Consider the following 15865-nt stretch of genomic DNA (forward strand, 5'->3'; position numbering starts at 1 on the left):
TTCTTAGGATTAGAGATGAAGCACACCAATGGAAGGACCAGACTGATGATATAGTTCCAGTTTTGCTTGGCTACTATCAGGGGCTTTTTTCCACATCAACCCCGGATTCTTTGAACACTGTCCTAGACCAAATTCCACAGGTAGTGACAGATGACATGAACCAACAAATAACAGGTGAATTTTTTGGGTGGGAAGTGACCAATGCCTTGAAAAACTTTTTTGTTTGGTTGATGAGAAAAATGAGAGGATTAAAAATTAAGTTTATAAAAATTTACTTTTATGCCCTTATTTAATAATAAGTAAGGAATAATTTAAGAAAATATTTCGTATTATTGTCTGCAAAATAAGCTGGAGCCTCCGTGAGGGTCTATGGTCTTCTGGAACTAGAAAAGAAGTCAGGGTCTACATTTTTCAGACCTTATTTCTCTGTTTGTTGGGCTTCAGTTTTAATTGTAAGAAGCATGCATATACTTCATCAATTTTATTTGCTTCTTTTTGTAAGAAAAGCTGTTAAATTTTGGAACAAAACCTATAATCCAATGCAACACCCATATTAATTAACGTATAACCAAAATCCCGATATACAAAATGGACACAGCCAAATGGGATTCAAGGCTCCCAGTCATAGTTCGTGAAATATCAATAATCAAACACATGTTACACTAATTGTAAGAGAATCACACACGACACAACCCATTACATTGTTTTTTGTCTTTTGAATAAGTCAAGAGCCAAGCCAAAAACTTGAAAAACAAAATTTTAAAAATTATTATCAAACAAATATTAAACGATCAACAAATGGTTAGAATGTAAAAAACCGAGATGGGCTATTGTGTGTGGCTTGAGCCAGAGCTGCCGTGAGGGTCTGCAAGTAAGCACCAGCCTTTGATCTCCATCAGCCAGTAAGCTGGGTCCTCAAGCCACAAAGCTCCAATTTTCCATTGAAGGCCAACCAACAAGAACCGATTTGGCACCATCGCTGCAACTGTGGGTACATAGAGTGACTAAGTGGCCATTAAAATAATAATAAAAAATTTTAATTAACATTAAAAACGTCCAAAGTTGTATTTGTTTTCCATTGAAGGCCCACATTTTCCTCTCCTCATCACTTTTTCATCTCACTCTCTCTATCTTGGGATTGAATTTTAGACGATCTGAAGCCAATCTTGGGTTTGTTGTATTTGTTTGGGATTTTTGAAAATTTTGAAAAACTTGTTTGCTGTATGTGTTGAGAATGGATATTCTGGGTTTGTGAAAGGGAATTTTTTGGGTTAGTGAAAAGGGGATTTTCCTGATTACCAACTAGGAGAGAAAAATGTTCAAATCTTGAGATTGAAATCTGTTTGGTTGCCAAGTAAGTGCTTAATTAAATGTTATGTTATTTAATTGTTATTGATCTGAGTTTTGATGTGTTTGGCTTTAAAGAAAGTGCAAGAAAGACATAGAAAAGAAAAGAAAATAAGGATTAATTTCCCAAGAACATGAGAACATAAATATGAACAGTCATTGTTCCAGGGAAGAACACAAAAAATATACATGAAGATGTTCATCCAAAAAGGAAAAAAAAAAAATTATTTTATTTTATTTTAAAAATCATAAATTTAGAATTTTATTTTAATTTTTTTTTCTAACATGGCTTTTTTAATATTTAAAATGCTGAGTGACATTATTTAAATGTTAATTAAAATTTATTATTACTATTTTAATGTCTAAGTAGACGCTTTGTATGACAACAGGGCATTTCATTAGCCATTTAGGATATTTTTGTTAGTGTAGAGACCAAAAATAAACGCATTTTTTATTTAAAGACTAAAATTGGTAAAATAAAAAATTAAAGTCTGGAATGAAAATAAGGACAAAATATAGGGAACGAAAAGCATTTACTCCAAAAAAGAAGCCACAAAATTCTATCTATTCTTTCTCCACTTTCTTCGTCATTTCCTCCTTTCTCTAATCATCTCTCTCTCTCTCTCTCTCTCTCTCCAAACGGACCAAACCTAAGCATCAGACTATTAGAGGGCATCAAAAAAAAAAGGAACAATGGATGTGAGTGTTGTGCTTGGGATTTTATCATTTTTGGCAAGAGTGGTTCAATTGGGTTCCTCGCAAGAGAAGGTAAAGTTTAAGGATAAGGATTGTAATCTCACATCCACCTTGCACAACAGCATTTTCTTGGCTTCCCTTGAGAGAATAGAGTTCTCTCACTCCTTTTTGGTTTCCTCAAGCATTGATCTTCTCCATCCAGCAAGCTCTGATCTTGGTGCCGACTCAGCCCTATATGACAAATTATCAAATAAAAAATTGGATGAGAAAGGGGAGAGAGTCGTAAAGGGCACTATGAGGGAGAGAAAAAGTCCATAAGGCAGAGAGAGATTTGAGGGCCACCACCATGTCAGACCATCACCTACCTTCATCCCAGCCTACCGCCACCATTATATACTACTTGAAACACTACCGGTAGAGGTATTATTAAACAACAAAAAATGATATTAAATATTATTTAGCTTTTGTTATTTTGGGTTTATTGGTTTTGAAGGAGGTTGAGTGATGAAGAAAAGAAGAACACGATCGAATATATCTGAAACCCATTTTAGCTCAGATTTGATAGCCATTAAAGGTATTCCCTCTCTCTATTTCTCTTGCCTTCATTTTCTTTATTTAACGGTTGGATTTACGACCATGGAAGGTACTCTTTTTCTTTGTATTATTCTTCTCTTTTTTCATTTGGTTAAGTTTTGTTTGGTTGCCGAGGAGTTTTCTTTTGCTTATAAAATAGAATGAGAAAATTTGAGCATTTATATTTTTTTGTTTGAATTTCAGCTTTCTTCCATTGGTTGAAGTCCGGTTGGTGGTTGCAGAGAAAATAGAGAAGAGAAAAGGGGATTTTTTATTTATTTATTTTTTGGGTTTTTGAAGTTCTTTTTGCAACGTCTGATTTTTGCTTTTCATTTGTATATATTTTATTTGCTGAATTACATATAGGTAATGGTAGTTGTAGTATGTATACAGGCATATAGAGGTTCTGTCAATAATTTTTTTTAATATGTTTGGGCATGGGTTTGCAGTTTGCACTAAAGTTATTGTTTGATATGTTACCAAGGAATTCTGCTGACCTATGGCATTTTTGGAGATAAGGACCAATAGCATATATATATATATATATATATATATAGAGAGAGAGAGAGACAGAGAGAGAGAGAGAGCAAGACTTAGTTGTTCCTTAGGTTCCCTTTTAAAATTCTATCATGTTGATTTTTTCTCATGGGAAGGAAGTGTATTTTTTAATTAAGTAGCCACATAGCTGAATCTTAAGAAGAGAATTTAAAGAACAACACCTAAGTTAGTGTACTTAAGTTTTGTCTATATATATAAATATATATATATATATATATATATTCAAGTATCTTCCAACTCTCTAGCTATTGATCCACACTTGACCCCTTCCCATGCTACTTATGTCCGAACTCCAAAGTCAAGAGCTTTTCTTTTTTGATAAGTAAACTCATAAAGGCTTTTCTTCTTTTGGTGCATCAAAATGTGTTTGTAAGGTATCAAGTGACAAGTAAACTTTTTAAAGATTTTGAATAAACTTTGAGAACACCCCTAACCCCAATAAATAGCATAAAGAAGGAAAAAAAAAATTGTTTAACCCTTCTAGCTGATCAGTGGTTATTGTTTCCCTGCCACAATAGACTTTTGCATCCACTTAACTAATTAGATAGAGTTATGATAACCTAGCTTCATGGATTTAGATCAACAAATTAAGACTCTCACGGTCCTTATTAGTCTATTTCAAATCTTGATCAACATTTCTTCATTATTGTTGAAATCAAGCAACATCTTGGACATGCAAAAATTCATGAAAAGTACCATGCAATCCTGGCCAGTATAAGAAGAGTATTACCAAATAGACAGTTTTAGTATCTATTTCTGTTCCATAGGCAAAAACCCAGACTATATGAAACACATAACAACCAACTTCGGCAACCCTTGAACCTTAAATGTAAATTGTCTCTTCACTATTGGCAACTTCCTCAACCAAATAAAAGATGCAAATTCCAATAGCATTCCTTATTCAGACAAAAAAGTCATGTGTATCTTAAGCTTACAATGCTCAAGGTGCTTATAACAGTTATGAAAATCACCATTTCCTCTTATTCCATTGTCTAATTTTTGTTGTTTATGCATTTAATTCCTTACTTTTTTTTTTTTTTTTTGGGAATAATCCTTCATGGATTGTTGTTGTTGCACTAAAGTGTGAAACATCCTAGGCACAATTTGATGACATGGCTACCGGTGATGCATTAGGCCATGCAATATATAATATTATCATTTTCATCATTTGCCCTATCTAATAGTGTTTTCTATAATAGTCTTAATAAATAAATAAATAAGTGTTTTCAATAATTGTGAATTGAAAAATTACATGAGTTCTGCCTTTGCCTTCTTTGGCTTCCATACCTTCTCAGTTGGCAAAGGATAATGGTTCTGTATTTATTAGAATATTACATCTACACTTTTTAAGTCTAGCTTTCTATTAAGTTCTTCACCTTATCATTTGGATGTTACACTTATTTCTTAAAATCTACATTGTCTTTGCAGTGAAGTACTTATTGCCTCTTAAAGTGTGTTCTATATTCAGAAATTATTGCTACTTTTTTTCTCCCCTAATCTAGGTGCTCCAAGAACTCTTTTTGCTCTAAATTTCTACACAGTTATGCCAATTAGGTATGTCAAGACTTTATTTTTAAATTTTTCCTTTTTGGTTTAAATTTTTATAACTATTACTTGAACCATACATGAGATAGGAAATGCTTCGATGGATTGTGGATCTAGGGTGATTTAGATATTGTCAAAAAGGCAATTGAAGGGCTTGAGTTTTTTGTTATGAAATTAACAAACAATCAAAATACCATCTAGAGTTGCAAAATTGCCACATCATCGGCAACCAAAAATGTTTTAATGCCCAAAAACATACGCCCACCCAGAGAGATTGGACAATGAATTGAAACTTTGCTAAGCATGAGAACTGAAAGAAAGAGAATTGGTTTCATTGGGATTAGGCCATATTTTCTTAAGGATCCACACACCCCCCCCCTCCCCCCAACCAAATCATAGCTACTATGGTGGTTTGCATATCTTTTTTGTCTTACTAAATCTTATTCCTACAAAAACCAATAATCTAGGAATAATTGAAGGCGATTAGTGTTACCATGCAGCTTGAGTCCATCTATTTGAATAATAATATTAATTCTTGAAGCATTGACAAGAATATAAAAGTGACCATTAGTAATTTAACTAATTAGGTAGAAATTTTAATATGCATCTATTTTTTAAGTAATAATATATACCCATGTTTATTTGTGCTTATTCTTCTTTTTAAACATATTCTTTTGCGTAGCATTATTCAAAAGACTAGATAACACTAACCATAACACATCTCTATATTCTTTAACTATCAACTTAAGAACAAAAAAATTCTGATGATAAGCCTAGGAAATTAAATTATGAGAATAAGAAAAAATATCACAATAGGCAATTTAGGCAGCACGTTGGGAAATTCTAATTACACCAAAGGAGCCCAATAATAAACTTTTCAATTGTATTCCACTTTAATTTTGACATTTTAACCTTCCATTACCTAATTGATAATTGCAATTGGGCTAGCCAAATTTTAATCATTAATGTAATTTACATGAATTGTAGCATTGTAGATCCAGAAGATATCCCAAATGCCCAAAAGTCACTTGGGATAGGACACAAAGAGAAAGCTCATGACGTTCAGGAAAAAAAGAAGACATTATTTGGAATTTTTAGTTTAGCTTATTTGGCTTATGACGTTGTCTATAACTATTTTATGTGGTTTATTACATTGTCAAGAACTATTTTATGTATTTTATGATATCTAAATATTGAAAAGGTAATCTTAAAAATTGGTAGATTCAGACTAGGTTATTAAAATTTATGACTTTTGTTAATGGATTTGTCACATGGCCTATGTGCAAGATTTGAATAAGTTCTCTAATGAGATTGTATAATATTTGATAGAGTGTGCATCATCTATTATGGTTTTGGTATACTGAACTTTGGTTGAAACAAAAATACCACGGTTAGCACAACAGAGGTTCACTATAATATGCTTGAAAATATTTGATGATAATTGAATTTGTTTTGTAGGTAATTATTAAAGCTCATTTTTACTCACCAGATGGTCTACATGTAGTCAACTAATTTCATATTTCAAAATTTTTGTTTATATTTTTTTACTTACTTATTGTAAGTGAATTTGGTTTAACTTCATGGCAAATGTGTATAATATTTTTCATGGTAAAAAAAAAAAAAAAAAAAGAAATCCAGATGAGTCTCAAATGGTTTAAGCAACTAATAACCATTTTTTGTCTTTTTTTAGAGGGCTGTTTAGGCTGCCAACATATTGACAGCCAGATAATAATAAATAAATAAATAACAATAACAATAACAATAACTATGTTTAATAATCTAAGTTAACATCAATAGAACCACTACAATTGACCATTTTTTATGCATGGGTTATATATTAATCTATATATATATAATAATAGATAAAGCTGATAGAAAATCTAATTAGATTTCAAATTAGAATTAAATTAGAGTTTAATTTTATACCATGTGTCCCATCTAATCTAAGTTTTAAAATATTTGTGCCAAGTGAGTTAATTCAATGTAAAAATTAGATTTCAATTAGAGTTTAATTTTGTGCCATGTGTCTCATCTAATTTTAGTTTTTAAATTTTTGTGTCAAATGAGTTAATTTAGTGTAAAATACGAGCAGTCCAATATAAGTAAACTATAAAATATATAATTTTTGAATGATTTTATATTAATGAGCCCTTTTTTTGTATAACTAAAAACAATTCAAGTTTATATGTTATATATATATATATATATATATATATAGTCAAAACTAAGAGAAAATCCAATTAAATTCTAAACTGAAGTCTAATTTTGCGCCACGTGTTTCATCTAATTTTTAAATTTGTGTTTCAAGTGAATTATTAAGTGCAAAAATTAAAACGTCTAAATTCAATTAGATTCTAAATTGAATTTTAATTGGAGTTCAATTTTGTGCATGTATTCCATCTAATTTTTTAATTTTTGTGACAAGTAAATTGTTGAATGCAAAAACAGAAGGGTCTAGATTTAATTAGATTTTAAATTATATATATGTAATTGTAATTGTTTTTAAATGTATTCGTGCATATGCACGAGATTACACACTAGTATATATTAATAGCTAAATCTGAGAGAAAATTCAATTAAATTCTAAATTGGAGTCTAATTTTGCATCACACGTCTCATCTAATTTTAAATTTGTGTGTGAAGTTAATTATTAGATGCAAAAATCAAAGAGTCAAAATTCAAATTGGAATCTAATTTTACACCACATGTCTCATCTAATTTTTAAATTTATGTTAAGTTAATTATTAGGTGTAAAAATCAAAAAGTCTAAATTCAATTAAATTCTAAATTGAATTTTAATTAGAGTTTAATTTTACACCATGTGTCCAATCTAATTTTAAATTTTTGTGACAAGTAAATTATTGAGTGCAAAAACCAAAGAGTCTAGATCTAATTAGATTCTAAATTATTATTATTATTATTATATTGAGAAATCATTACATATTTTAGAAATACATGGCTTAAAAAATGTGTGAGTTGCAATTCTTACATCAAGTTTAATTTGAACTCATATATATATATATATATATGTAATCATAATTATTTTTAAATGTACTTAGCGTATGCACGAGGTTATGCACTTGTTAAAATATAAAATGGAGGCATGCTATTGAGATTGATAGGGTTATCTATTTTTATATAAAACTAGATGCCTTAGTAAAATTTAAAATAATGCAATGAAACATGAATCTCTTATGTGAACGATAACTACGTGAAAAGTCTAAACTCTTTAAGTTCAAAATTTTTTATTACAAAAAAATAATGTTATTTTTTAATTCCAAATATTATCACTTTTTTTCACATATGGATTTTTAAATCACTGAAATAACTGAAGATTGAAAATTGTCTATATTATGTTTTATAGATTAATTAAAAACGCATGGTCTCAATTGTTAAATAATCCTACTATAATATATGGAGATATAGACATATCATAGTTTATCCCCCTGTTATATATACTATGATCCCTAACCTCTGAACAAGCTTGATGACTTTAATTAAATTTTTCTTAAATGAATAAAGATAACATAATATATATATATATATATATAGAGAGAGAGAGAGAGAGAGAGAGAGAGAGAGATACACCCATAAAATTTATATATGTACATTATAACACAGACTTGAATAATAAATATTTTTTGGAAAGATATAAACACAAAAATGACCTTCATTTTTTGTGTTAAATAGAAGTATATATTTCTTACTTTATACTTAAATCTCTATCATATAATTCCTATTAGAGATGGCAAACATACTTAACGGATTAAATTATGCCAACAGTTTACATATATTAGTAAGAACAATAAGGCCATATCAATCTTAAAGAGACAATGTCCAGTCATAGTTTGGATATAAATATATATATAAACACATAGTAATGCTATAAGAAAACAAGAATAAGTAAAACGAATAGGAAGAGACTTTTACAAGAGCCAAGAAGTCAAGAGCCAAGAGTGTAATTGAGAAAGCCAACTTGAAGGAATATTTCTCCATGTCTTTTGTCTTTGTGTATATTGTTGGTGCAATTGTTTTATGTTGCTTTCTTTTTCACCTTTACTGCTTGAGCTCTTCCACGTATATATAAGTGAAGCTTTTGGCGAAATTTACTGCACGTTTCGGTACTTAATTAATAACTGTGTTGGATCATAAATTTTAATTTTGGATACTGGAATAAATGTGTTCGATCATAAATAGTAATATTAAAATAATATTTTTTGAAAATTAATTAATAATATAGTTAGACAATTTTCTTTTCAAATAAATTCGTAAATTAGTTGAAAAAATAATTTTTAAAGGGTGTTATTACATTTCTATGTGTACTACAGTACCACTTGACTAATGGTGTTTCTAAATGGAAATCTTTTAGTCTTGGTAAGTATTTTCCATAAGGACAAAATTTAGGTATAGTACTTTAGGTGCTGTTATTTAGGTTCTCATTCTTAATATTCTGCCATTTCCATAATAGTTTGTTAAATTAGGGAAGATAATTCCTTGAATTCGATCATATGTGTAAGGAAATCAAATTAGCTTTGATTGGTGGGTTAATTGCATGTTCCTAATTCAAGTTTAATACAGATTTTTGTGTATTAAACTTGGATCATTAATGCCAAGAGATTTCTTTTTAAGGTGTAAATTCAAACTTGATTTGAAAAAAAAAAAAAAAAAGGATTCTCAAAAAAAAAAAAAAAAAAAATTGAAAAAATATATAGAAAGCATAAAAGATGTTTGGGTCTTAAATTAATTATGAGATTTGGTCAAGGTGTAGAATTGAAAAACGAAATAAGAGGGAGATCTATAATATGAATTTATTTTTTAATAAAAGGATAATATCATGTTCCTTGTTTATAATTTCTAGCTAGAATCAGGGGCGTAGCTAGGAATTTTAGTTTTGGGAGGGAGGGGGGGGGGGCGGTGGGAATTACATATTCATACATAAATACATTTACACAGTTACATTTTTACCCATTAACATAAAATTATCCTCTATTTTTTTTTTTCATTCAACATCTTTAGTCTAAATAAAGCACTAAAAAATAATTGGAAACTTAACAATAGAAAATTGCTTTTTAAGTATTGTCGCTCTCTAATGTCACATATCCCCAGTGTAGTGTTTTTTTTTTTGTTTAAATTTAATATTTTGTGACTAACTAATTAAGTATTGACAAACAATTTGAAACTTAACAAAAACAAGAAAAAGACTTAGTCCCAAATAAAATAAGATAACTCTAAGAGAAATTTTATTTTATTAAAAAATTACTTTTTGAACTCAACAACCAAAACTCCCAATTAAGAGAGGAAAAAACTAAAAATTTGAAATTAACAATTATTTCTGTTACAACATGGATAGGTTGTTGTTCTTATCAATTATTTTTTGGAACCCAACAATTAGTTTTTCAATTCTTTTTTGCAGGGCCAACTCTTATTTTTTGGAGGGGTCAAATATCGATTTTAAGATCTAATATTTTAAACAATTGCAAACTATGCATACATTATTATGAAGTTTTTAAAAAATTTTGGGGGGCCATGGCCCCATTGCTAAGTGTAGCTCCGCCCTTGGCTAGAATAGAACAAAATAATTTTAATGAGATATATACCATGAATAAGAGCAGTCAAGTCACAAGTGCAATCAGACTTCATCGGGATAATAATCTTTTTTGATTGCTTCAGTAGATTGCAGCAACCTCATTGACGAGTTCACAACATAAAATTCGTTTACATTGCCGTTCAGTACTTGGTATGACTTTAGCCCCCTCCCTTATTTTATTTTATTTTTTTAACATATTCGCAAAAAATCAAAATAAAATTTTTATTAAAAAAATAGAAGAAAAAATTAAATTAAATTCCAGGTTGAGCGGGTTGGATGAGATCCGAAACCAACCCAAAAGGCAAGAGCTTTGAATCCGAACCCAAACCCAACCCGAACATTCTATGTTAATAATTATAGAATACATCGACTTATTATAAAAATAAATAAATATGGTTTGCTTTTGGTTTTTGTTTTTTTTTTTTTTTTTTTTTTTTTTTTTTTGAAGTAATCCGTAAAAGAAAAATATAGGGCACGGACAATTGGACATATCCTTGAAATTTTTATTTTTTCAAACCTCTATTTATGAATAGATTTAAGCCCCCACCCAAAAGGGCCAAAACAATATATATATATATAGAAAAAATAAATATAGGCATAAAGTAAACCCAACGATATATTCCAAAAGTGAGTACAATGGAATATTGGGTTTAAAAATTTATTAAACAGTGTAATATGTAATATCGTAAAAGAATTATAGTAGAGACCAATTGAACTCTAACCTATACATTCACACTCAATAGGGACTAGAATGATAATGCTTCTTTTTTTTCCTTAATACTGTAGATAGAGTGTATTAAATTGATCATTCATAATATATATATACAGTATGCGCTTCTAAAATAACCATGGTAAATTTGAAGTATCTTAACATTGACATCTTTACAACTGCGACAATCATACTTCTCTAGTCTTCCCAAGTGCAACTCCGAGATAAATATTGAGAACTACTTTGCAATAGACATAACCATAATTTCTGCTTCTACAATCAAGGTATCATCAACAAGAAACCCCTTGTCTTCAAGATCTTTTCGAAGCAAAAGTTGCGAAAAACCCCAGTCGCTAAATGCGGCAGAGAACCAGTATTTAGCTGTAAGAAATTTGTTAAAAAAAGCTTAAACTAGAGGAAAGCAAATAAAAGAGAACAAAAAGCATATATAGTACACACGCAGTGACAACCCCCCCCCCCCCCCCCCCCTTCTTCTCTCTCCCCAAGAGAAAGAAGAAGAAGATAAAAATGTAAAAATAATTCATTTACTTTTTTCTTCTGCATGTTTATGGTTGATTTGGTCCTTTATCCGCAGCTTGAATTCTGCAAAAATTTTGAGGTCTGGTGTAACACAATCAACTGAGTAGAGGAAGACGGAAATGGCTTTGTTTGCTCCGTCATGAATTCCCTTGGGATAAACCAGTAGTTTCCTAGATTCAATCAAAAGAGTTAGAAATAATATTTGATAAATTTTGCAATGGTAGCTTTCGTTTTTATGACAATAAAAGTGCAGTAAGTTTTTAGGCAGTTTAACTAAAAAAGTTTCTTATCGTCTAATAAGAGATTAGGAGTTAAACCCGCATACACCAAATTGGTGACTTGGTCTAATGATTAAGAGTAATCATCGGGTTTTTTCTCAAAAAAAAGAAAAAAAGAAAAAAAAAGAGTAATCATCGGGAATGAATACTATGGTATAAAAAAATAAAAATAAATAAACAATACCATTTTAAATCTCCAACAACGTATATGCGGGAATAAATGGGTACTTTATCTTGTTGTGTTGAATAGTTTTCAATCTTCCAAGTCATAATTCGGTTAGAAGGTTCTTTTATCATGGACAGATAGTCTCGTTTGGCACTACGTTCATGAACAAAAACCTCAGCACCAAATACACAACAATCATTGACAAGGTATCCATTAGGAAGATTATTGAAAGAATCAAGAGGGAGAAATTTGTCAAAGCCCCATTCCATCTTAATGTCATGGAATCTTCTAATCGTCCCTTCAGCATCTACAAGATATATAACAAACCATAAGTCTATTAATAAGTATAACAAATTTCCCAACAATTTTTCGAATTGTTGTGGTGTCATTTTGTGATTCATGTACAATAAATGTGATGTCAATAGTGGTACATGTGTAAGTAATGTTACACTAATCACAATTTAACACTAATCACAATTTATCACTTCAACAAATTATGAAGGAAAATGTTAACGAATATCCTAAGGGCATTGGTTTAGGAATTATTTTTAGAATCATTTTGTGGCAAAATGGTGAAGTAATTAATTTTTCTGACAGTTTTTTATATTTCCCATTAAAGCGGTGTTAAAAAACTTTCTTAATATGGTTTATTAACAATTATCCTAAGAATACCCGTTAACATGAACCAATTATGAAAATGGTTATAAAATTTATTATAATAGTAAAATTGTTTTTAGGCTTTTTTTTAATAGGTGTATTTGCGCATAGGTTAAGGAGAGAATTAATGAGCCCCATTGCATTGGAAAGCAACAAAATCAAATATACAAATACTTCTCTAACTAACTAATGCGTGTGACTCCCCAAAAACAATTGATCAATTATAATAAAAAAACTTATAATACCTTGAGGGCTGAAGAACTCATTAACATGACCCTTGTTTATCTTGAAAATAAAATTATAAAAATAGTAATATTGTACATGAGCAAGTTATGTATATATATAAATCATGAACGATCAAACCTTGAATGGTCAAGAACTTGTCCCGTATCTGATCAAACACGAACAATTTGAAGGTGGCATAAACCTCCCAACCAAGAGAATACTTTTCTGTATCAACTATTGACAAATAAAGGGAGATGTGATCAGTCCCATTCATTTTCTTGTTTCCTTTTGGATAGAGAGACAACCTCCTGCAAAAGAAGATTGAGTAGACGATGATGAGGCAAACATTTGTATTTTAAATTTTTAATTGAACAAAAAATATTGAGAGTAAAGCATTAGAGTCCACCATTTGTGCCCCCCAGCTTCAAAAACACCAGACTCGTATTTTTCCACCCCAGTCTCGCACAATAAAGAGTATGATTGTATTTTAAGTAAGAAATGAGTTGGACGAAAATGTCTTGCTGTTCTTGTGATTGCTGCAAAACATTAGGAATATTTAGATACAATCTAGAAAATATTGGGGGACAAAGTATCAAAAGAAATTTTTTTATATATACATGTGAAAAAGAAGATTGAATGTTTAGTACTTTAGAATTATGAACAAAATATAACAAAAGTAGTGAGTTCTAGTTAGTTTAACTGATAAAATCTTTTATCGTATTAGCCATAGGTTGAAGTTGACAACACTTTTTAAAGAGGTTGACATCTATATTGTGATAGAAACATTTTATTTTAGGTATTTATTAACCTTTTTTTTTCTATTGCATGGAGGGATGCCATACGTGTGGGTTATTTGCCATTAATTTTTTTTTTCTCTCTTTTTGAATTAACTTAATTTTTGAGAGGGGGCTAAGTGTAACTTTTGGAAATCTAAACTTTTAATTTTAGTTATATATTCTATAATAAAAAATGTAGCTATTTTTTTTTTGCTAATAGATAATTGGTGTAACTATGCATACAATAGGGGGGGAAATCAAGGCACTAAACAAAAAAAGCCTTGAAAGCACAATGAATCCATCCAAATACGGTGATAAAACTAAAACTTTTCCCTATCACACTAGTGCATTAAACTTTTCCAGAGACCTTTTTTAATCCGTTTAACAAGTTTCCACTAATAAACCCATCTTAACATATACAAGTTTAGAGAAAATAATTTTAAAAAATTAATAACATTGAGGGTTTAAGATTTAGAAAGCATAGACACTTCATTTGATGTATCGTACTCATGTCGTATTGGTGTTGTACTCGAGTCATACCTGATGTGTCATGTTATAATTTTTCAGAAATTGTTTAGATTATTGTGTCATACTTGTATCCGTACCCGTGTCCATGTTTGTGTTCATGCTTCCTAGTAATTAAGATTGTTACAAATTAAAGGTTATAGTTTCTTTTGTTTCAAATTAAATTCTGGGATTTAAATTTATATCAATTTGATTTTTGGGTTGATTTGGGGTTTAAATTGATACGATTTTAAAAGTATAGGATTTGCATTGTATCTAATGAAATTAGTGTTTAATTTCTAACAATCTTAAACTTCAAGTCCAAAAGTTTTGAAATTGTAAGGTTTAATTTGAAATCACCCCTAAAAAATAGGATATAATTAAAATGTAATTTGTCTAGAATTCTATTTCAAATTATTGTTTTCAAAAGGAAGTTTCGATTAAAAAAATATTATGTTAAATTATAGCTGTGATGAGGCTTCCCTTAAAAAACAAAATGTTTATGTTAATGTATAGGCGTATAACTGAGGTTTGGTACTATATGAATATATTCTTTCATTGTGATGTCCGCTGCAAAAGATTCAAGAAATAAGAGTTATATATTCTATTTGATTATTCTCTTAGAAGAGGAGTTAGGAAATTCCATTAAAAAAAAAAAAAAAATCCTACGAACTATGCATTTGTTTCATGGGTTTGGGGTGAGTTTTGGAATTTTTGGATTTTTTTCCTTAGCTTTGGACCTATGCTGTCAAAAGTTCCAAGCTGAAGTAGGCTAGAAAAGGAAAAAGTTTTAGTTTGGAGAGAAACCCTTCAAACTTTTCTTATATATTTTTATTGAATGTAAATTTTGAAAATCTAACCATTGAATTACATATTTTTATTATGTCCTTCATACTTATAAAATTTGAAGAAAATCAAAGATCAATAATTTTGTCAACAATCAAATGCTTAAATTTCAAGTTTTTGTGGTATAAATTTATACATAAAAAATAAAATCTGATTTGAACAAAATTTGATATGCATACTAAAAATATAAAGAAAATACAACCTAAAGGTTAAATTTTTAAAATTCACATTCAATAAAAAAAAATATAAGAGGAGTTTGAAGTGTTTTTTCTTCAAACAAGTTGAATGTCCGCTAGAAAGTAAAGGATATTAGAATACATATATCTATTTTTATGAACATTGAAATAAAATAAATAAGATACAAAATATCAGTGTCAAAGAACCTTCAAGAGCCAAGAGCCAAGAGGGAAAAAGAACATACCGAATTCCTCGGTAGACTTGGATCCCATGACTTCAGATTTTGGTTTGTCGAAATCCTCTTTATTCAAAACCATTGGTAGTTTGCGTTATTTATAGAGGGGCATCAATATGCCAAAGCACTTTACACACGTAACCGTACCTGTGATTGTTTGGAAGGAAAGAATAGAGAAGGGATCAAGATGCAGGAAAAAGAAAGAAAGGATTTATGCTTATTTTGATGTGAGAGAAGAGGAGAATCTGAGGATTGGATTTTCTTTAAGGCTAGATAAAAGAAACTTAGTATAGTCCTTGTTAGGATGATTACTGTTCGTTAATTATCTTGTCAAATTTTTAATCGTAAATTTCCATGTATTCAAAATTCCTTTCGATTGTAATTACACTGAGTCAAAAAGGATCAAGTTAGAAAAAGAGTACAATCTGCAAACAGCGGGAATTTTG

General features: G+C 29.7%; 1 protein-coding gene across 1 annotated transcript; it reads right to left on the bottom strand.

The window, feature by feature from the left end:
• Positions 1 to 11061: 11061 nt before the first annotated feature.
• Positions 11062 to 15501, bottom strand: LOC115985079 (ubiquitin carboxyl-terminal hydrolase 12-like). Its single transcript, XM_031108050.1, has 6 exons — positions 15429 to 15501; positions 13288 to 13417; positions 13020 to 13189; positions 12018 to 12306; positions 11565 to 11725; positions 11062 to 11396 (listed from the first exon to the last, which is right to left on the bottom strand). Exons 1-6 carry the CDS (start codon positions 15499 to 15501, stop codon positions 11254 to 11256), a joined length of 966 nt encoding a protein of 321 aa, XP_030963910.1. The 3' UTR covers positions 11062 to 11253.
• Positions 15502 to 15865: the final 364 nt, after the last annotated feature.

The sequence above is a fragment of the Quercus lobata genome, chromosome 4 (genome assembly GCF_001633185.2).
Source record: "Quercus lobata isolate SW786 chromosome 4, ValleyOak3.0 Primary Assembly, whole genome shotgun sequence".
Lineage (NCBI taxonomy): Eukaryota > Viridiplantae > Streptophyta > Magnoliopsida > Fagales > Fagaceae > Quercus > Quercus lobata.